We start from the raw sequence: 23245 nt of genomic DNA, 5'->3' as shown, positions 1-23245 counted from the left end.
TGGGTGACATGGAAGCCTATGATAGATATAAGTTGGTCTGTAACCAAGTCACAAAGGAGATTAGGCAGGCAAAGGCAGACTACGAAAAATCCTTGGCAAAGGATGCAAAGAAAAACAGAAAAGAGTTCTTTACATACTTGAACTCGAGAAGGAAAGGGATGAATCAGATTGGTCCACTGGATATTGATGGTTCAACAGTTGAGGATCCTGCTCAGGTGGCTAACAATCTAAACGAGTATTTTGCATCTACATTCACGCATGAGGAGTTATTCAGGAAGGAGAATGATGTAGGTAAAGTAAACATTGGCAGTGAGCTGGATGATTTTGTAATAACTGAGAGGAAAGTGGAGGAGAGATTGTTGAGGATAAACATAAAAAAGGCACCTGGGGTGGATGGGATCTATCCAGTTATATTAAAGGAGACAGCAAAGGAAGTAAGCAAACCCCTAGCCATAATTATGAGAGCTTCTTTGGACTCAGGGGAGGTACCCATAGACTGGAGATGTGCAAATGTAACCCCAATTCACAAAGGAGGATCAAAGGCTGACACAAGTAATTATAGACCTGTTAGTTTAACTTCTGTTCCAGGTAAATTAATGGAGGCACTGGTTAAAGAAGCACTGCAGGATCATCTAGACAAGAATTCAGTTATAGCTCAGACGCAGCATGGTTTTGTTAAGGGCAGGTCTTGCCTGACCAATTTGATTGGATACTATGATGTAGTCACAAAAGAACTGGATGCAGGGAATAACTTTGATATTATATATTTGGATCTTAGAAAGGCTTTTGATACTGTTGCACATGGAAGACTGCTGCACAAATTGGAGCAGTGTGGCATTGGAGGCAAATTGCTGCTATGGATAAGGGGATGGTTGAGTGGCAGAAGACAGAGAGTGGTAATCAATGGACACTGCTCAACGTGGACTAATGTTATTAGTGGAGTTCCTCAAGGTTCAGTGTTGGGTCCGTTGTTGTTTTCGGTGTTTATGAATGATATTGATGATGGGATATCAAGTTTAATGTCCAAGTTTGCAAATGATACAAAGGTTGGCAGGGTCGTCAAGGACACTACTGACACTATGCTGCTGCAACAGGATCTGGAAAGGTTGAACAGATGGGCTGAGAGGTGGCAAATGAAGTTTAACATTGACAAATGTAAAGTACTGCATATGGGAAACAGTAACCCCAGAGCAACGTATCAACTCTGCGGTACCACACTGACAGTGGTGGAGAATGAAAAGGACCTGGGGGTAATTGTGCAGGGAGATATGAAGTTCTCTGAGCAGTGCAGACGAGCTGCAAGAGTAGCTCATGGTGTCTTGTCAATGATATACAGGAATTTTTCTAGCAGGGATAAGGAGGTGATTATTCCCTTGTATAAGGCAATGGTTAGGCCACATCTTGAGTACTGTATACAGGTCTGGAGGCCTCATTTCAAGAAGGATGTAGAGCTGCTGGAACGGGTACAGAGAAGGGCAACAAGATTAGTAAATGGAACAAAGGGTTGCTCTTACGAAGAAAGGCTTAAGTTTTGCAAATTACAGAGTCTGGAGACTAGGCACCGGCGAGGTGATCTGATAGAGGTGTATAAGGCCTTGAATGGTTTGAGCATGCTCAATGCCAATGGGATTCTTCATCTTTCTCAGAATAATCACCTCAGAGGGCATAAATTCAAATTGAGGAAGGACGGATGTCGGATAGATGTGCGGAAATTTGCCTTTGGCCAGCGGGTGGTTGGTTGGTGGAACCGACTTCCATCACTTGTTGTTGAAGTTGATAGCCTAAACAAATTTAAAGCTCAACTGGACAGGTATTTCGAACGAACGGAGGGGTGAAATGGGAGAGGGTTTTTTTTTTTTTTTTTGGGCCGATGCTGAATAAGCTTGCTTTCTTGCATCGTATGCCTCTACTAATGCTAATGCTAAAGTGAGGACAGTCCACTAACAAATGGCAAATGGTCAGTTGTACTTGACATGATGTACACTGGGGAGCACTATCATTAGTTAATAGATACAGGTGAGTGAGCTGAATATGCCCAATCCCGAGCCTTCCTAAAATTGTTTCTTCCTGTCTGCTTTTCTGGAATCTGGAGAGCCACAGCTTTAGTTCTGGTTTTATTTGGTATAATTTGTTTCCTGGATAACCTCTCCAGATTAGTGAACAGCTATTGTAACATGCTTTACGGATAATGTTTATAATCAGTATACGGGGTTTGAAAAGTCTGAAAAAGAGTAGTAACTGGTTGTTTGGCTGCAAGATCTGCTCTTTCATTTCCTGCTATCCCAGAATAACCTGGAATCCAGCAGAATGTAACAGTTTGGTTTGACTCATTACACACAAGTAATTTAGAATGGATTTGTTTTATTACAGGGTGAGAGGAGTTGGTATTACTATTTATGGCAGAGACAGCACTGAGCAAGTCAGTGTATATTAAGGCAGATGAAATTAGAAGTTCAGTAATGTGACCTAGAGCCAAGTTAATAGCATAAAGCTCAGCAGTGAAGATACTGCACTCTACAGGTAATGAGACAGAAGTGGTGAATGATGGAAAGATCTCTGCAGCACCTACTTGGGTCAGTTTTTGATCCATCTGCATAGATCTCACAGGCCTGTGAATTAGAAGCAGAGGGAGTTTCATGTAACTGTGTGATATTGAAGGGACACAAGGTGTTCTTTCCCCACTGTTGGAAATAGTCATCATAAATTGCAGGAATATTTGTCCATGGTGGATCAGGTGGTGTTATGTACTGATATATATTGCCGATTTCAATATTCCACATTTGAGTTAGTTCTTTAAGTCTAAGTGCAGCAGGTCTGTTTTCATTTGGTTTACCATTGTAAAATGAGTCCCATTCGGTATTGTACAGACATCTCCAATTAGGGTGAGGGAAGACTGCGGATTTTTGCGGCATGTATCAAAAGCAATGTTTTCCTCCGAAGATGTAAGGGAGGTTCGTGGGCTTCAATGTAAAGGCTCTGGACTGTGGAGGTTCTGAAAGCCCCTAGAGAAACTATAAGGGCACTGGGCTGGATGGTATTTAATCACTCTAAAGTACTCCTCACAGAGTCATACGCTGGAGAAGCATAGTCCAAACGGGACCTGATGAGAGCTCTATAAATATGGATAAGTGTATGCCGATCAGCGCCCCATGATGGATGACACACACCAAAGGATATTCAATTTCTTAAAGCAGATGGTTCGAAGATAGGCCACATGTGCTAGAAAGTTCAGTTTTCTGCCTAGTATCAGGCCAAGAAAGTGGACAGTGTTAACTAGAGGAACCGACACATTTTTTATCTTTAACTCAGGATTGGGATGAAATGACCAGAGTTTGCAGAAATGAGTGATAGTGGATTTTTGTTCAGCAAGATGGTATCCATTGCATAAAGTCCACGATTCTATTCTGTTTAGATTAATTTGTATTAACTGTCTTTCGATAGTATTCATATTTTGTGATTGGCATGATATGGTGAGGTCATCTGCATACATATATACTTCAATAGTTTTCGGAAGATCTTCCAATATATTGTTGATCTTGATTGCAAATAGGGTTGGCCTCGGTATGGAACCCATACTCAGTGTGGGACACTCTTCTTGAATGCGAGATGTTGATAGGAAGTTTTGATATCTTACTTGAAAGGTACGTAACTTTAAAAAGTTACGAAAAATTTGAGGGAGATAGCCTCTCAACTCTAACTGATGCATAACTTTGATAATACCATGATGCCATGTGGTGTCTAATGCTTTCTGAATATCCAGGTTGACCATAACTAAATATTGTCTCCTGATGAAGGCGTTAACATGTATGTTGGATTCAATTTTGACAAGTAAATCTAGAGTGGACCTGCTTTTGCAGAAGCCATATTGGTGATCAGAAAGCAGATTTTGGGAGTCTAGAATCCGAGTGAGCCTCTTATGCACTATCCTTTCGAAGATCTTTCCCAAACAGCTTGTCAATGATATTGGTCTGTAATTTTGAACTAGAGGTATCTTTTCCCGGTTTTGGTATTGCACAAATATAGGAATGACGCCATGAGAGAGGATATGTGTTTTCTGAGAAGATCCTGTTATAAAATAGCAATAGTGTGTACAGATCAGCTTCACACAGATGTTTAAGCATTCTGTAGTGAATGCCATCTGGTCCTGCAACACTATTTGGAGATTTACTCAAGAATTCATGATGAGAGCCTTGTCGATCAATTCGGCCCTGGAAAGATTGTGCAAGGCTCAAGGGGTAGAATTTTTTTCAGCCTGGACTGTACTTGTTAACAGGAGAGATTGCTTCTACAGGGATGGGATACACTTAAATAGAAAGGGTGCAAGAATATTTGCTGATGCTATCGAGGCAGTGTTAGGTGGGTCGGAAAACTGCTAGCTTGGGGGGAGACAAAGACCAGTAGATTGACAGTAGCCACTGGCAGAGGTGAAAGAGATTCTTGCACTGCTTCTATTAGAATGAGCAGAAGCCTGAAAAACAAGATGCATGGTATTTCAGAGCCTGCTGCGAGCCATTGCAGTACAAGTAAACACATGGGTTGTGTTAGGGTGGCTAAGAATAGAAACAGGTGCATGTATACTTGCGTGTACACCAATGCTAGGAGTTTAGTAAATAAATTTGATGAATTTGAGGTATTGCTCAAAACATCAAAGGCAGATATTGTTGGGATATCAGAGACGTGGCATCACACAGATATAAGGGATGCAGAACTGCAATTTGGGGAGTACAACGTCTACAGAAAGGATAGACAGGATAGGAAGGGGGGAGGGGTTATTAGTTATTAGTTAAGAAACACAAAAACCAAGGAAGTGAAGCCAGTCGACATCGCCGGACAGTGCAGTGTTGAGTCAGTTTGGTGTGACATAAGCATTGGGAGATCAAAATTGAGAGTAGGAGTGTGCTATAGACCTAATGACTCTGATGAGTATAATAAGGAACTGTACAGGGAAATAGAGTGGGCCAGTAAATCAGAGAGTCTTATAATGGGAGATTTTAATTTCCCAGATATTGACTGGAATTTGGGGGCTGGTTACTCACACACTAGCAGAGCTTTTGTGGATTTATTGGATGATTGTTTTCTACATCAGCATGTTCGGGAGGCAACTAGAGGGAGTAATACTCTTGATTTGATTATCAGCAGTGATTCTTCATGTATTAAGAATCTGCAGATAAATGAACCACTAGGTGGCAGTGATCACAGTGTGCTGAAGTGGGATTTACTCAAAGAGGTAACTACCATTAGGGGTAAAGGGAAGGATTATTGCTTCCGTAAAGGCGACTACAATGGACTGAGACAGTATTTAAATTCTATACAGTGGGACCAACTGATGATGTTACCAACAGCAAATTCAAAATGGGAAGCATTCAAAGAACTTATCTTGGAAGCTACTAGGCTTTACATACCAAATAAGAAATATTGTTCAAGGTTTAGGCCAAAATGGATGTCAGATGAACTAATGAGGCATATGGCAGAGAAGAAAAATGCATGGGATACTTACAAATTAACACATGACACAGAAGCCTATGATAGATACAAGTTGATATGCAACCAAGTTACAAAGGAGGTTAGGCAGGCGAAGGCAGATTACGAGAAATCCTTGGCAAGGGATGCAAAGAAAAACAGCAAAGAGTTCTTTACTTATGTAAACTCTAGAAGGAAGGGGATGAATCAGAATGGTCCACTTGATATTGATGGGTCAACTGTTGATGATCCTGCTCAGGTAGCTAACAAACTAAATGAATATTTTGCATCGACATTCACACATGAGGAGTTATTCAGCGAGGGGGATGCCAGAGGTGTATTCAACTCTAGCAGTAAGCTACAGAATCTTGAAATAACTGGGAGTAAAGTGGAGGAGAAACTGTTGAAGATAAACACAAGAAAGGCACCCGAGGTGGATGGGATCTATCCAGTTATATTAAAGGAGGCAGCAAAGGAAGTAAGCAAACCCTTAGCCAAAATTATGAGAGCTTCCTTGGACTCAGGGGAGGTACCCATAGACTGGAAATGTGCAAATGTGACCCCAATTCACAAAGGAGGATCAAAGGCTGACACAAGTAATTATAGACCTGTGAGCTTAACTTCTGTTCCAGGAAAATTAATGGAGGCACTGGTTAAAGAAGCACTGCAGGATCATTTAGACAAGACTTCAGTTATAGCTCAGACACAGCATGGTTTTGTTAAGGGGAAGTCTTGCCTGACCAACTTGATTGGATACTATGATGCAGTCACAAAAGAACTCGATGCAGGGAATAACTTTGATATTATATACTTGGATCTTAGAAAGGCTTTTGATACTGTTGCACATGGAAGACTGCTACACAAATTGGAGCAGTGTGACATTGGAGGCAAATTGCTGCTATGGATAAAGGGGTGGTTGAGGGGGAGAAGACAGAGTGGTAATCAATGGACACTGCTCATTGTGGACTAATGTTATTAGTGGAGTCCCTCAGGGCTCAGTGTTGGGTCCATTATTGTTTTCTGTATTTATAAATGATATTGATGATGGTATATCAATCTTAATGTCAAAGTTTGCAGATGATACAAAGGTTGGCAGGGTTGTCAAGGACACTACTGACACTATGCTGCTGCAACAGGATCTGGAAAGGTTGAGTAGATGGGCTGAGAGGTGGCAAATGAAGTTTAACATTGACAAATGTAAAGTACTACACATGGGAAACAGCAACCCCAGAACAACGTATCAACTCTGTGGTTCTACACTGACAGTGGTAGAGAATGAAAGGGACTTGGGGGTGGTTGTGCAGGCAGATATGAAGTTCTCTGAGCAGTGCAGACGGGCTGCAAGAGTAGCTCATGGAGTATTATCAATGATATACAGGAATTTTTCCAACAGGGATAAGGAGGTGATTATTCCATTGTATAAGGCAATGGTCAGGCCACACCTAGAGTACTGTATACAGGTCTGGAGGCCTCATTTCAAGAAGGATGTAGAGCTGCTGGAACGAGTACAGAGAAGGGCAACAAGATTAGTGAATGGAACAAAGGGGTGCTCTTACGAAGAAAGGCTTAAGTTTTGCAAATTACAGTGTCTGGAGACTAGGCACCAGTGAGGTGATCTGATAGAGGTGTATAAAGCCTTGAATGGTTTTAGCATGCTCAATGCTGATGGGATTCTTCCTCTAGCTCAGAAAAATCGCCTGAGAGGGCATAAATTCTAATTGAGGAAAGACAGATGTAGGATAGACGTGCGGAAATTTGCCTTTAGCCAGCGGGTGGTTGGTTGGTGGAACAGACTTCCATCCCTTGTGGTGGAGGTTGATAGCCTAAATAAGTTTAAGGCTCAGCTGGACAGGTATTTTGAACAAACAGAGGGGTGAAGTGGAAGTGGGTTTTTTTTTTTTTTGGCTGATGCTGCATAAGCTTGCTTTCTTGCATCAAATGCCTCTACTAATGCTAATGCTATAGTAAAGAACTAATGCTATGAGTTCAGCTATAGTAAAGGTCTGGTTATATGGAAGTGGAAGATTAGTTGAAAAATTCAATTTTTTACATTCTTCATTAGTTTTAATTCTCTGAAAAGCAGTCACATAAGTGGTAGAGGCAGAAGTACTATAGAAAGAATCTGCTAAAGCATTTGCGATGTCAGTAGGAGAGGATAGGTCCTGCTCATTCCACTGTATTATTGGAGACTGTAACAGTAGAAATTTTCCATTGAGAGCTTGTATTTTTTTTTCCAGATAATCTGAGTGCTAGTATTTTTGTTAATAGTTGAGGCGAAGTTAATCCAGGAGTCACATTTTGCTTTTTTCCTAATTTGTTTTGCTTTGGCTCAGTTTTTTGAAAATTATAAGGTTGGCAGTAGTGGGGAATTTGCAAAATTGGTTCCAAGCACTGTTTTTTTTCTACTTTCGCTATGGTACAATCTTGATTCCACCACTGGTTTTGGTGTACCCGCTTGCTCTGGTTAGATTTTGGAATGGAAATTTCGGCTGCTGATAATATATGGCTGGTAATGTATTCGGTTACGTCATCAATATGTTGTTGCTGTACATACTGTTTGTTTAGTAGGACACAAGTAGAGTAGTTTTTCCAGTCTGCTTTGTGGAAATTCCAAGATGTATGGGCTTTAGGGCATGATATGACCAGTGTTTGAATTGAGCTGATGATAGGAAAATGGTCACTGTGGAATGGATCATTCAACACCAACCATTCCATACTTGGAAAAAGAGATGCTGAAAAGATGGATAAGTTTATGGCAGATGTTGTACCTGTAGGTAATGAACATGAGTTGGAGAGCCAGTGTTTAATACAATCAGATTATGGTTATCTAGGAATGTTTCAATTAATTGGCCTCTCTTATCCATAGTGGAGGATCCCCACAATGGACGGTGACCATTGAAATCACTGAGTAAACAGACAGGAGGTGGCTGTTGTGTTAAAAGGTTGTCAAGTTCAGTCTGAGAACAAGGATAATTAAGTGGTATATAAACAGATGCAAGAGTTAATGATATTTCCATTGCCGTCCGAACTGCTACAACTTCTAGGGAGGTTTCTAGTTGGAGATGTCTTGATGGTATGGTAGTTTTGACAAGAATACCTACCCCGCCACGAGAAGAAGTCAGAATCCCTGTCTCACCTAAACATAGTATAGTTTTTGAATTTGAGTGAAACTTTTGGTGATAAAAATGTTTCCTGTAAGCATACTCCTAATGTGTTAGTTTGTATGAGTAAATCATTCAAGTCATTTATATTGCTGCGTAATCCTCTGCAGTTCCATTGTAGGAATTTGTTCATTGATTGAGTTTATTTGAGGAAGACTGATCTGACTGTTTTTTGAGGTTTGTCTACTTTGTTTTGATTTTTCATTTCTGGGAAAGGTTGGGAATCCTGTGTCCATGGTATCATTGGCATGTAATTTTAGTACTGTGTCTTCGTCCTCTGACTGAACCTCCATTTCCATGTTGCTATAGTGTGGTTTCATTGTCTTGATTTTCAACACTAACAGATTTTGTTCTTTCGGGCAAGGTTGAGATGGCATCAGTTGGGATACTGATTGGCGTGTTGCTGGTTTCATTAACTGTAGATTTTTTATTGCACGTTAGCATAGTTTTGGCCCAGGTGGCAAATGAAATGTTTGGTTCTATGGAGACATCTGTTTGAGTTACAATTGACCGGCTGTTTTTAGTGACCAATGCATATGACAGCTAAGCATGGTTAACAGTATTTGCTTCCGGGTATGTGACTTTATGCTCCACCTTATATTTCTGGATTTGTTTGCCTGTTTTGCAGTTAGGGCAAGTAGGAGTGGAAGCTGTACAGTCTCCTTGGGAATGCTCCTTAGAGCCACAAATAGGACACACAGCATCGTCTCAGCATGCCGTCTGAGAATGGCCATACTTCTGGCACTTAAAGCAGTGAATGGGATTTGGGACGTAGGGCTGAATCTTGCAATTTAAATAACCTGCTTTAACAGAAGATGGAAGAGTCAGAGTACTAAATGTCAAAATGATGGACTAGTTGGTAGTAGGTTGCCATCTTTTTTGGTCATTATTCTCCGTGCACAAGTTACTTTTTGTTCCTTGAGTTCTTGTATTATCTCTTCTTCTGACACGGATAGCAAGTCCCATTCGCTGATAACACCTCTAGAGGTGTTAAGAGTGTTATGGGGTGTAACTGAACTGGAATACTGTTAATTTTAACAGCTTCTCTGAGTGAGTTGTCTTATAAATTTCAATTAGGTCTCCAGATTGGAGACGCTTAACCATTTTAGGAGATCCACAAACCGATTCTAAATATTTCTGTATAAGAAAAGGCGATAGTTTGCCAACAGATTGTGTGGATAATGAGTGCATTATAAGAAATGCCGGCACGTCTTTATTCTGATTTTCTATCCTTAGTCACTTTGGACGATTGGAGTCATGGTTGTTGTCAGGAATTTCTGATCTTGAGCTAGAGGGCTCTAACAGTGGATAGTTACTTATATCCATGTCGGCTCCTTTTGGCCCTGGTGGTTTGCCTTTACCATCCAGGTTACCGGCCCCACCACAGGGAGGCAGGAGAAAGACATAGGGTGTCTATTTCTTTTTCTCTTATTATTTGTTATTTTTAAATTATTATTTTCTTATTTTAGTTTATTTTTTATTTTGGCTGAAACAGCATAAGCCATAGGCTTCCTTGCACCATGTGGCCATTGCTAATACTACTGCAGTCACTCAATAGTCACCAGTGTGAGGAGAAGTGAATACAGGCATACAGCGTGTTAAGTTTCAGACCACAGCCGTAAAGCAAATATCACCTTAGATCAACTGAAAAACTTACCTTTTCCTTCTGATGTGGCTTCGTAATTCTGCTCTTTGGAATGATTTTCCCTGCATATACTTTGTTGGTAATGAGGTCAGTAAGTTCATGAACTCTTGCAAATCCACCCTGAGGGGAGGTAAAATCATCTTAGTGGTATGAAAATTTAAAAGTTGTAATTAACTATATTTTAGTCAATTTCTTTTATTGCAGATATTCCTGAGAGAACAAAATCAGTTTATTTTCAAAAATATACAGAGATAATGAGCTCTTACAAAGCAAAGGAATTAATAAAATTGGCCAATATTTTTATCATTTTCACCAAAGACAGTTAAAGTAATGTATGGGATGTGTATTTCCTATCACAAGTACCAGAAGGTCATTAGGTTGCATAAATGTTTCATCTGAAGCTGCACGAAGGGCATTACACAAACAGCAATTGTATTCATTTCCACATGTCAGTACAAGAATTGTTGCCACAATGTATAAATAAATGCAAGAACTCTTCTCTGCTAATCTTGCAACACACATGATCCTCAATTTTATAGCCATGTTCTTGTCACAGATGAACCCTGTTTCACAACAAAGAATTCCCAACTCTCAAGATATTGATATCAGAGTTGAAGAAAACCCACATACCATTATCAGTAGTTGTTATCAACATACAGTGTATTTTAATATTTGATATGGTATTGGTATTCTTGGGGATAATCTTATAGGTCCTTATATATTTATTGAATTTTTTTTTTTTTACAAAAAGCATTCAGGGAGGGTACACCCCTTGAAAATTAGAAGGGAATGTTGTTTATATATAACAGCACTAGGCAAATTTTTGGCTTCCAGCTTTTTAAATAAAAAATACAATAAATTATGGATTGGTCAGAATGACCCTGCATAATGTTCACCTGACCTTGCACCCTTAGCTTACTTTGTGCAGGATTATATTAATTCGACAGTTATTCTATGCATATTAGTAGCAAATGATTCAAGAAAGCAACTTATATGGCATCATCCAAAAATAAAAACCTTCCATTCACTGTCCACCCACCCCAATAATTTATCCATTTCTTCCTTAAATTTCTTCAAACTACCCACTTTTACAACAACAGATGAAAGTGTTCCAACAATCAACCACCCACTGGTTGAAGGCAAACTTCCATATATCTAACCTGCAACCATCCTTCAACTTGAATTTATGCCCTCTCCTGTGATACACTGAGCAAGAGGAAAACTCCCAACAGCATTACGTTTTCAAGCCATTCAAAGCCTTAAACACCTCAATCAGATTTTCTCACAGGTGCCAAGCATGTGGATGCAGTATTTGAAGACCCGAAGCCCTCATTAATAAGAGCACCCCTTTGTTCCCTTCATTTCATTACCCTCCTTGCTCCATTCCAGCAGCTCTATATCCTAAAATGAGACCTCCAGACCTGTATGCAATACTCAAGGTGTGGCCTCACCATGGGACAATCACATGAAGTGATTATCACATTATACAATGGAATGGAATAATCACCTCTTTATATTTGCTAGCAAAATTCCTATACATCATTGACAAAACAGAGCTGTCATGGCAACCTGTCTACATTGCTCAGAGAACAACTTATGTGACAGCACAATTCAGCACCTATTTTTTTTTTTTTTTTTTTTTACAAAAAAAGCACTTAATATAACCATAGATGTCTTCGCTGTTTTGATTTTTGCATCCTTTGCTGGGGAATTCTCATTATCTGCCTTAGCTTATCTAACCACCTTTGAATTCAATTACAGACTAATTTATATCTACCATTAGCATCTATATCACCTGATAATTTATCATCAGCCATTTTCAATCCACTGCAGGATGAAGGCCTCTCCAGCAACTTTCCAGTTCCTTCTGTTTTGAGCACTGGCCATCCATTTACTACCCACAAACTCATGAATTTCATCTATCCATCTCCGCCTTTGTCTTCCAGGGTTTCTTCTAGCTCCTCTTGGGTACCATTCTGTTATTTTCTTAGTCCATCTGTCATCATGTCTTCGAGCTATGTGTCCTGCCCAAGACCATTTTAGTTCTTTAGTTTTGATAAGAATGTCCTTTACTTGAGTTTTCTGCCTAATCCATTTGATTCTCTTCTTATCTAACAGTCTGATTCCCAATATAATTCATTTCATTCTTCGCTGTATAGTTATCAGGTTCTCTTCCATTCTTTTGGAAAGTGCCCAAGTTTCACTTCCATAAGTCATGGTGGGGAGTATACATTGTTTCATTATTTTACGTTTCAGACAAACTGGGATATTGCTCTTTAGTATGTGACTATCCATCCAAAATTTATTTTTCTTTTGACTTCCAGCCATTTATCATTATTACAGCTAATAACTTGTCCTGTGTGTGTGTGTGTGTGTGTGTGTGTGTGTGTGTGTGGTTCCCAGGTGATGCCCATCTCCACCTAAATCATTCAGATAACAGAAAAACTGTAAAATGGGCCTGATATTTAGCTAAGAAATTAAAAATCCAAAGCAAGAAAAATTGAGATGGTTACAAATTTTAAACAAAATGTTGAAAAATAGTAATTGAAATTTTGTATAGAAAAGATTAAAAAGGTATTATAAAAATGTTTATGTGTTTAGTGTGTTGTTAATGTCAGGTCACTTTGCCATCAGGAAGCAGCTGACATCTACAGCTGCTAACTGATGCCCATCCCCGGCACATGGAGCCGGACCTACTTCTACTAATATAAGCTGTAGTGACTAAGCACAATCCCACACCCAATAGAGGAAGTGCAAAACTGCTGGGTGCCAGCTTTCCTGGTCTTAGGCCACCCAAACCCAAGGGAAAAAAAAAAAAAAAACCCCACCGTAATGGTACATGTTGAGGAACCACAGATCAGACATAGCTTCCTGATCTGAAGCTCCCAACCCATATGCATTCATATATGCTGCTAATTCCACTTCTGATAAATTTCTCAAGATTGTCCTTCTGGCAAATACAGCAGCTGCAAACTTCAAGGCCTGAGAACTGGATGCACAGTTCAGAAGAATCTGCATATTGTAATATTAGTAAATTAATAAGAGGAGTTTACCTCAATATAGTACGTGGAACACTTCCGTATGATACCCTCCAGAAATTAAAACGGAAAAATCGACAACTTACCGGTACATTAAAGTAAAATATAAATAATTAAATAATCAATTTAACACAATTCAAAACAATTAAAATTCAAATTAACGCAATTAAAAGAATCTAATGAAAATATTCAAAACGATTTCCTTCCAAGGAAGGAAAATCGTTTTGAATATTTTCGTTAGATTCTTTTAAATGCGTTAATTTGAATTTTAATTGTTTTTGAATTGTGTTAAATTGATTATTTAATTATTTATATTTTACTTTAATGTACCGGTAAGTTGTCGATTTTTTCGTTTTAATTTCTGGAGGGTATCATACGGAAGTGTTCCACGTACTATATTGAGGTAAACTCCTCTTATTAATTTACTAATATTATTATCAACGTAGAACATATTGAGTATTACAGCTCTGATTCATACTATCTAATATTGTAATATTAGAAACTTCTTCAAAAGTCAACTCCGCTCAGATCCATAGAAAGGGCAAAGAAACAATGTGTGACCAAAACTCCGCTTCACCACAGGAGCATTAGCATGTGATGCAAGAAAGCAAGCTTATGCAGCATCAGCCAAAAAAAAAAAAAAAAAAAACACACTTCCATTTCACCCCTCCATTCATTCAAACTACCTGTCCAGCTGAACCTTAAATTTAGGCTACCAACTTCCACAACAAGGGATGGAAGTCTGTTCCACCAACCAACTACCCACTGGCTAAAGGCAAATTTCTGCACATCTATCCTACATTTGTCTTTCCTTAATCTGAATTTATGCGCTCTCAGGTGATTATTCTGAGCAAGAGAAAGAATCCCATCAGCATTGAACATGCTCAAACCATTCAAGACTTTATACACCTCTATCAGATCACCTCGCCAGTGCCTAGTCTCCAGATGCTGTAATTTGCAAAACTTCAGCCTTTCTTCGTAAGAGCAACCCTTTGTTCCATTCACTAATCTTGTTGCCCTTCTCTGTACTTGTTCCAGCAGCTCTACATCCTTCTTGAAATGAGGCCTCCAGACCTGTATACAGTACTCTAGGTGTGGCCTGACCATTGCCTTATACAAGGGAATAATTACCTCCTTATCCCTGCTAGAAAAATTCTTATGTATCATTGACAAGACACCATGAGCTACTCTTGCAGCCCGTCTGCACTGCTCAGAGAACTTCATATCTGCTTGCACAATTACCCCCCAGGTCCTTTTCATTCTCTACCGCTGTCAGTGTTTTACCACAGAGTTGATACGTTGCTCTGCGGTTGCTGTTTCCCATACATATTACTTTACATTTGTCAATGTTAAACTTCATTTGCCACCTCTCAGCCCATCTGCTCAACCTTTCTAGATCCTGTTGCAGCAGCATAGCTTCAGTAATGTCCTTAACAACCCTGCCAACCTTTGTATCGTCTGCAAACCTGGACATTAAGCTTGATATACCATCAACAATATCATTTATAAATACAGAAAACAATAATGGACCCAACACTGAACCCCAAGGGACTCCACTAATAACATTAGTCCACAATAAGCAGTGTCCATTAATTGCCACTCTGTCTTCTCCCCCTCAACCATCCCTTTATCCATAGCAGCAATTTGCCTCCAGTGCCACACCGTTCCAATTTGTGCAGCAGTCTTTTCCATGTGTGCAACAGTATCAAAAGCCTTTCTAAGATCCAAATATATAATATCAAAGTTATTCCCTGCATCTAGTTCTTTTCTGACTGCATCATAGTATCCAATCAAATTGGTCAGGCAAGACTTTCCCTTAACAAAACCATGCTATGTCTGAGCTATAACTGAAGTCTTGTCTGGATGATCCTGCAGTGCTTCTTTAACCAGTAATTAATTTTCCTGGAACAGAAGTTAAACTCACAGGTCTATAATTACTTGTGTCAGCTTTTGTCCTCCTTTGTGAATTGGGGTCACATTTGCACATCTCCAGTCTGTGGGTACCTCCCCTGAGTCCAAGGAAGCTCTCATAGTTATGGCTAAGGGTTTGCTTACTTCCTTTGCTGCCTCCTTTAATATAACCAGATAGATCCCATCCACTCCAGGTACCTTTTTTATGTTTATTCTCAACAATTTCCCCGCCACTTTCCTCTCAGTTATTACAAAATCATCTAGCTCACTGCCAGAGTTTACTTCACCTCTGGGATTCCCCTACCTGAATAACTCATGTGTGAATGTAGGAGCACCACGGATCAGGCTCCAGTCCTCTAGAATGTAGTTTTTCACGAACGGACCCATGTCCTGTCAATATATGGTAATCAATGGACACTGCTCATCGTGGACTAATGTTATTAGTGGAGTCCCTCAGGGTTCAGTATTGGGGCCTTTATTGTTTTCTGTATTTATAAATGATATTGATGATGGTATATCAGGCTTAATGTCCAAGTTTGCAGACGATACGAAGGTTGGCAGGGTTGTCAAGGACACTACTGACACTATGCTGCTGCAACAGGATTTGGAAAGGTTGAGCAGATGGGCTTCGAGGTGGCAAATGAAGTTTAACATTGACAAATGTAAAGTACTACATATGGGAAACAGCAACCCCAGAGCAACGTATCAACTCTGTGGTACTACACTGACAGTGGTAGAGAATGAAAGGGACCTGGGGGTGGTGGTGCAGGCAGATATGAAGTTCTCTGAGCAGTGCAGACGAGCTGCAAGAGTAGCTCATGGTGTATTGTCAATGATATATAGGAATTTTTCTAGCAGGGATAAGGAGGTGATTATTCCCTTGTATAAGGCAATGGTCAGGCCACACCTAGAGTACTGTATACAGGCCTGGAGGCCTCATTTCAGGAAGGATGTAGAGCTGCTGGAACGAGTACAGAGAAGGGCAACTAGATTGGTGAATGGGACAAAGGGGTTCTCTTACGAAGAAAGGCTTAAGTTTTGCAAATTACAGTGTCTGGAAACTAGGCACCAGCGGGGTGATCTGATAGAGGTGTACAAAGCCTTGAATGGTTTGAGCATGCTCAATGCTGATGGGATTCTTCCTCTAGCTCAGAAAAATCACCTGAGAGGGCATAAATTCAAATTGAGGAAAGACAGATGTAGGATAGATGTGCGGAAATTTGCCTTTAGCCAGCGGGTGGTTGGTGGGTGGAACAGACTTCCATCCCTTGTCGTGGAAGTTGATAGCCTAAATAAGTTTAAGGCTCAGCTGGACAGGTATTTCGAACGAACAGAGGGGTGAAGTGGAAGTGGTTATTTTTATTTATTTATGTTACTTTTTTTTTTTTTTTTTTTTTTTTGGCTGATGCTGCATAAGCTTGCTTTCTTGCATCAAATGCCTCTACTAATGCTAATGCTAATATATAATTCATAAACATCAAAGGATGAAACTATGACGACACTGTTTTTGACATTGCAAAGTCTGCTGATGGAATTATCTTTCTCATTACCTCTCCAACCTCAGAAGAGCTCCACCGATTTCTCCATATTTTCACTAAAGAATTCCAAGTTCTATTCTTCTTTAATACTAGTTGTAAGGTCGATGGAAATATCTAAATATCTAGTTGGAATTCCCTTTCTCAGCTCATACAGCATTCCCCGATACATTATATATAAGGTTCAAAGGAATAGATCCCGCAATCACTTGTAACGCTTCTGTTGACACAGTTCTCGGAGCATGTAACAAAGCCAATAACATCGATCGCTGCAACGACATAAGCTTGTTTCTAATTCGGACTTTGATCACTGCTCCCATCCACACTCCAGCAGCATAACCTACAATTGGTAGAAAGATGGTTTTGTAATATAATGTCAGTTTTTATGAAGTCCCCATTCTTTCTTAGAAATTCTTATCACTGAGGAAGTGAATTTCTTAATTTTTTCATTTAGGTGTGACACATGCAAATGAAAACCCATCCTATCATCCAAAATCATTCCTAAATATTTTATACTTGACACTAGTAGAATTTGTTTTCCGTTCAACAGTACTCTGGGTGGACGATTATAATCAAAGTGATTTTTAAACACCATGCAGTTGGTTTTCTTTGAAATTTTCAGTTTTTTCAAGGAGGCCCACGCAGACAAGTCATCCAAAATATCCTGTATTTTTTGCTCCAGTATCATTCTGGATTCTCCAGGAATTTCCACAACCAAGTCATCTGCATATGCCACCTGCAGACAACATGAAGCGTAAGATCTGTTCTACCACTGGTCCAAAACAGTGTTCCAAAATATCGGACCCAACACCGATCCCTGCGGACATCCTCGATTAATATATTTGTCAAATATCAAATGCTTCGCACAGACCTTCACCAACCGGTCACTAAAATAAAAACGTATAACTCCATATATGTATTTGTCACATCCAGACATTCTTAAGGATCTCAACACGCTCTCCCACAACATGGAATCAAAAGCACCCTCAAAATCCACAAACACTGCCAAAACATACTTTTCAGGAGAGGATTTTATAATTTATCAATGTCAGAATTGCCTCCTCAGTTGAGTGACCCTTCTTAAACCCAAACTGACTATCTGATATAGCATAATTTTCAGTTAGCACTTCAACAATCCTAGGAAGCAACAGCCGTTCAAACAACTTGCCTAGGTTAGCCAAAAGAGAAATTGGCCTATATGCCCCAGGGTCCCTCTGGGGTTTGCCAGGTTTATGGAGGATCTTGAGAAGAGCAATCTTCCAAGATCTCGGGAACTTCATCTCCAGCAAGCACTTGTTGTACATGTTTAACAAGATCTGTGGACAGATGTAAAAAAATCTTAACAAAGTTTTGTGTACTATAAAATCTAATCCTGGGCATTTTTTGACATTTAGTTTAGCAATAGCTGCTCCAAGTTTCAATAAGGAAAAAAGACTTATCTCCGACAAACCCACATACTCTATTTTCCAGATGTATTCTTGACTGTTCAGCCGTGTCCAGCCCTGGTACATCCCCCGGAAAAAGCTCTATTTTTTCAACGGTATCACACCAGTTGTCAGTTTCCTTCCCATTAACCACGACAGTGTTATAGATTTCACCATGTAAAAGTTTTTCTCTTGAGATCTGATAAATCAGTCCCCAAGGGTCTGAATTGCCCACCTCTTTAACTAAATTCTGCCAACACTCAATTTTGGCATACTCCACCTTTTCAATTACTGCTGCTTCAATCATAATTTCTCTTTCTGTGGCATACTTGTTCATCATTACTTTTGTTTTAGCCATATTCATCTTTAGTCCAAAATTCCTTACTAACTGTGCATAACTGATTAAGATTTTCCTCCAATTCTTTGGGATCGTAGCTTATGACCACAATGTCATCTGCAAATCGTAAATGGTTTAGGTACTCTGTTCACATCGACTCCTTTCTACGACCAGTCTAATCTTCTGTCAGCAGTAAACAGCTTCGGAGATGTGTCTCCTTGTCGAACTCCTTTCTCAATTTTAAATTTCCTACTGTCCTTGTCTAGTCTAATAAAGGAGGTAGAAATATCATATATTTTCTTCAAAATCATAATAAAGGGGTATCTATGCCTTGTCTTTCCAATGCCCGAAACATTGCCTTATACTGTATGGAGTCAAATGCCTTTTCATGATTCACAAATGCAGGCATAATGATGTTTTATATTCATTTGTTTTCTCCAGTAACTGTGATATTACGTCAAGGCAATCCATAGTTGAGAATCCTGTCCTAAAGCCAGCTTGCTCTTTCGGTTGATTCTCATCAAGTATTCTTTTTAATCTGTTAGTAATGACCCTTGTGAACAACTTGTAGATGTGGGATAACAAGCTAATTGGTCTATAATTTCCAATTTATCTCCTTTCTTATGCAGCAAAACTATGATTGCATTATTCCACTGCTTAGGCGTCACACCTTTTCTAATGCACTTTGTGAAGAGCCTTGCCAGTTTTTGTGTTATGTCTCTTCCTCCCAACTTTAACAACTCTACAATAACTTCATCTTTCCCTGGGGCTTTGATTCTTCAGTGCATGTTCTACCTCATCAGGAAGAATATCGGGTATGTCATATGTGTTGTTACTTTGCAATCCATCTTCCCCACTGCTGGCATCATTCCCTCGCTCCTTGTATAATTCTCAATAGTAGTCTTCTGCTATTTGAATTATGCCTTCTCTGCTGTTTATAAGTACACCATTGCTATTCTTCAGTTTCATTTGTCTTTCTGTATTACTGTTCATGGCTGCTGATTTAAATCCTTTTTCCCTTAATGCTTGTTCTACTTTTCTTGTGTTAAATCTTCTTATGTCCTCTCTGAGTCTCTTTCTAATGGCTTTGCATAACTCAGTATACTCAATTTTCTCCCTGTCAGTGTTTTCCTTGCTCTTCATTTGTCTTCTTCGATTCATCATGACAAGTGTTTCTTGACTAATTTTTTCTTCTTTGGATTTCTTTTTCCCTATAGGTTTCTTGGGCTTTATCACTTCCAGAAAGTTGTAATATTCCTCGTTGACATCTTGGTCCTGAGCAGTCTGCAGAAGCTCAAACTTGTTCTTAAGTTCCAGTACATACTGCTTTTTCTCCTCCTCTGTTATCTGAAAGACCTTTGTATTCTTTACTCGAGTCAGTTTTTTCCTTTCCTTTATCTATATCAAGTGTACATCTTACCATTCTGTGATCACTTCCAACATTTACCTTATTCAGGATGGTAATATCATTCACAATATATCTTCTGTTAGTGAGGATGAAGTCTATTTCGTTAGTTGTTAATCCATTCGGACTCTTCCATGTCCACTTTCTGTTCACCCTTTTCTTGCAAAAAAAGGGTTCATTACTGACAGTCCTTGACATTCTGCAAATTCCACAAGTCTTGAATTCACCTCTTTCACCAGTTCCAAAATTTCCTATAGTTTTCCTTTCTGCGCTGTTTTGTCTTTTTCCAACCTTAGCATTGAAGTCCCCCATAATAATAGTGTAGTGGGTTTTCTGCTCATCTAGAAGACTCAATTTCGGTGTACATTTCTTCAACCTCTTCATCATCATGGCTCGATGTTGGTGCATAAATCATTATAACCTTTAGCTTGTACCTCTTAGAAATCTTGAGTATTAGTTGTGACAGATAATTTATATGCATCCCATTCACTTTTCTCTGTCACATTTCAGATGTGACTAAAAGCTTGCATCAGTAAGATTAATAACATTCTTTTGTACATCTTAATCAGTACAGTGCAAAATCGAATGGTATCCTACGTATACTACAGATTAATGCTCAGAGGTCAAGATCGGTGGCTGATGAAGTTAAGACTAGGGCACAGCAGAGAAAATATTGATATAGCCTGCATACAGGAACCATACTTAGTGAAAGGTCGGCCTACGGGATAACCACTTTCAGCACATGTACTCTGTGCCAACTTAAGAGCTGCAATTGTAGTGTTTAATAAGGACATAGTTATTACTGTTATAAATCCATTGTGCTCTTCACAGATGGTGTGCATAGGAGTGGAGTCAGATCTTGCATCATTCTATCTATGTTGTATGTATTGTCCTCACTAAACAGACAATATCTACATCATGTGCATGGAACTGGTTCAAAATCTCTTGGGTAGTAATTCAGTAATATTTGCGATGGATTCTAACTCAACATCAGCATCGTGGTTTGATAGAATTACAAATGATCGTGTCGTCAACTAGATGAATTCTTGGCTTGTAGATTATTTATACAAATTCTAAGTTCAGATAGTACTTTCTTCACTGTTAATGGAGAATCAAATATTGACAATCTAACGTAAGGGCAGCTGGTATCGTGGGCGATTAAGAGCAGATTGGGTCTGCTCTGATCATCGGGCAATTGTATTTTCTGTCAGGGACATAAAACTAGCTCCATCTCAGGAACAGTTAAGACGATTTGCTATCAAAAATGCAAAGTGACGAACATATTTATATCCGACTTTGGAATCTGAGCATTGAGTCAAATTTCTGGAGAGAATGCAGTTGACCAGCACATCTATGAAGCAAAAGAACTGAAATAGGATTCCAGTTAAATGGTGGTCTGGTGAGTTAAGCCAACTTCAGAAGCAGATTCATAAAGCGAGAAAAAGGTACCAAAGAAGTCGGCGTAACAATGGGGAGGAGGAAGTTAATGTACTTAAAGTAGAGTATCAGAGGATACGGAGTGCATACGTGCGTATGATATCTAATCAAAATTCATTGCCTGGAGAACATTGGTTAGAACAGTGGGCAATGAGACCCCATGGGAAATTGTATATAAGCTATGTACTGGCAAGACTAAAATATATAATGGAGATACAGCATACTCTATTGGAGGTGTTGACCAGGAATGTACGAGTCGGAGAGAAAGTATGTTTGCGATTTCGGGTACAGCGCATAAGGAACAATAAATGCTCAGGGATGGACCTCATTAAAGGAGAGATCATTAAACGGGCTCATCGACTGATAACAGGGATCCTTCTTGAAGTTTTTATTAGCTGCCTGCATGACGGGGTATTTCCATCACCATGGAAGGATACCTTATTAAAGCTGACACTGAAGGTAATACCATCTAGGCCAAAGAATGATCCACGATCTTATCGACCTATTGCCCTCCTCCCTGGATTAGGAAAGGTGTTTGAAAGAATGCTGGCAAGACGGTTACTGAATATCCTGAAAAAAAAAAAAAAAATCTCAGGCTGGTCTGGCAGACAATATGGGTTTACTCCAGGTCGTGGAACAGAAGATGCGCTTCGGGCATTGCATAACTATATATTAGGCTCGAAGAGTAAGTACAGTATGTCCTGGGAATCTGACTTTGAGGTAGCTTTTGACTCCATTCAATGGAGCAGCGTTCTATTAGTATTAGTAACGGCCGTATGGTGCAAGAAAGCCTATGGCTTATGCTGCACCAGCCAAAAAAAAAAAAAAAAAAAAAATCCGAACAAAACAATGATAAAAACAAAAATTAAATAAATAAATAAATAATAATAATTAATAAATAAATAAAAATAATAAAATGAAATTAAAAATTAAATAAAAAGGAAATTAATCCTATCATCCTATGTGCTTCCCTTACCCGAAAGTACTATCCAGATGACCTTTGAATTTCCCCAAACTGTCGGCCTCTACCACCCATGAAGGCAACTTATTCCAGTAATTTATAACTCGCTGGCTAAAATAAAACTTCCTGCAGTCCAATCTAAACATTTCCCCCCGTAACTTGAATTTATGTCCCCTAGTTCTAGCATCATTTATAATCTTGAAAATTTTGTCCTCATTCATTTTACTGATGCCTCTCAGAGCCTTAAACACCTCAATCAAATCTCCTCTAAGGTGTCTAGTTTCCAAACTCTGCAACCCACATATTCGAAGTCTTTCTTCATAAGGACGCCCTTTTGCCGATCTCACCAGGCGAGTTACCCTTCTTTGCACCCTTTCAAGAAGCTCGATGTCTTTCTTTAGGTGCGGTCTCCATACTTGAACAGTATTCCAAGTGTGGTCTAACATAGGCCTTATATAATGGGATTATCATGTCCCTATCTCTACTTGCAAAAGTTCAATAGATCATCGATAGGACACCATGGGCCTTCCTTGCAACCTGTTTACAATGCTCAGAGAATTTCATGTCTGACCGTATCGTAACACCCAAGTCCCTTTCCTCCAGTACTGGGTTTAGTTGAACTCCACCAAGTGAATAAGTTATTTTGGGATTACTGTTTCCCAGGTGTAATACCTTACACTTTGTTGGATTAAAGCACAGCTGCCATTTTTCTGACCATTCTTGAAGTCTATCTAGGTCTCTCTGAAGAAGCTCAGCTTGACAGTGATCATTAACTACTCTACCAATTTTAACATCATCTGCAAATTTAGACATCACGCCCTCTATCCCTTCATCAATGTCGTTTATGAAAATTAAAAACAACAGTGGTCCTAATACTGATCCTTGGGGAACCCCACTTCTTACATCAAGCCAATCTGAGGAATAGCCATTT

The 23245-nt window shown here is 39.4% G+C and overlaps 1 protein-coding gene across 1 annotated transcript in view; it reads right to left on the bottom strand.

The window, feature by feature from the left end:
- The window catches only part of LOC150081166 (serine/threonine-protein kinase PLK2-like), a 316839-nt gene that overhangs the window by 162782 nt on the left and 130812 nt on the right, over positions 1-23245 (bottom strand). Inside the window, exon 2 of the mRNA XM_090380951.1 lies at positions 10279-10386. Coding sequence (XP_090237077.1) covers positions 10279-10386 — 108 coding nt within the window. The remainder of the gene's footprint in view (positions 1-10278; positions 10387-23245) is intronic.

Source organism: Mastigoproctus giganteus, chromosome 9 (assembly GCF_048544385.1).
Source record: "Mastigoproctus giganteus isolate SK-2022 chromosome 9, ASM4854438v1, whole genome shotgun sequence".
Classification (NCBI taxonomy): domain Eukaryota; kingdom Metazoa; phylum Arthropoda; class Arachnida; order Uropygi; family Thelyphonidae; genus Mastigoproctus; species Mastigoproctus giganteus.
Note: the sequence above shows the minus strand (reverse complement) of the source record. Positions and strands in the feature narration are given on the sequence as shown.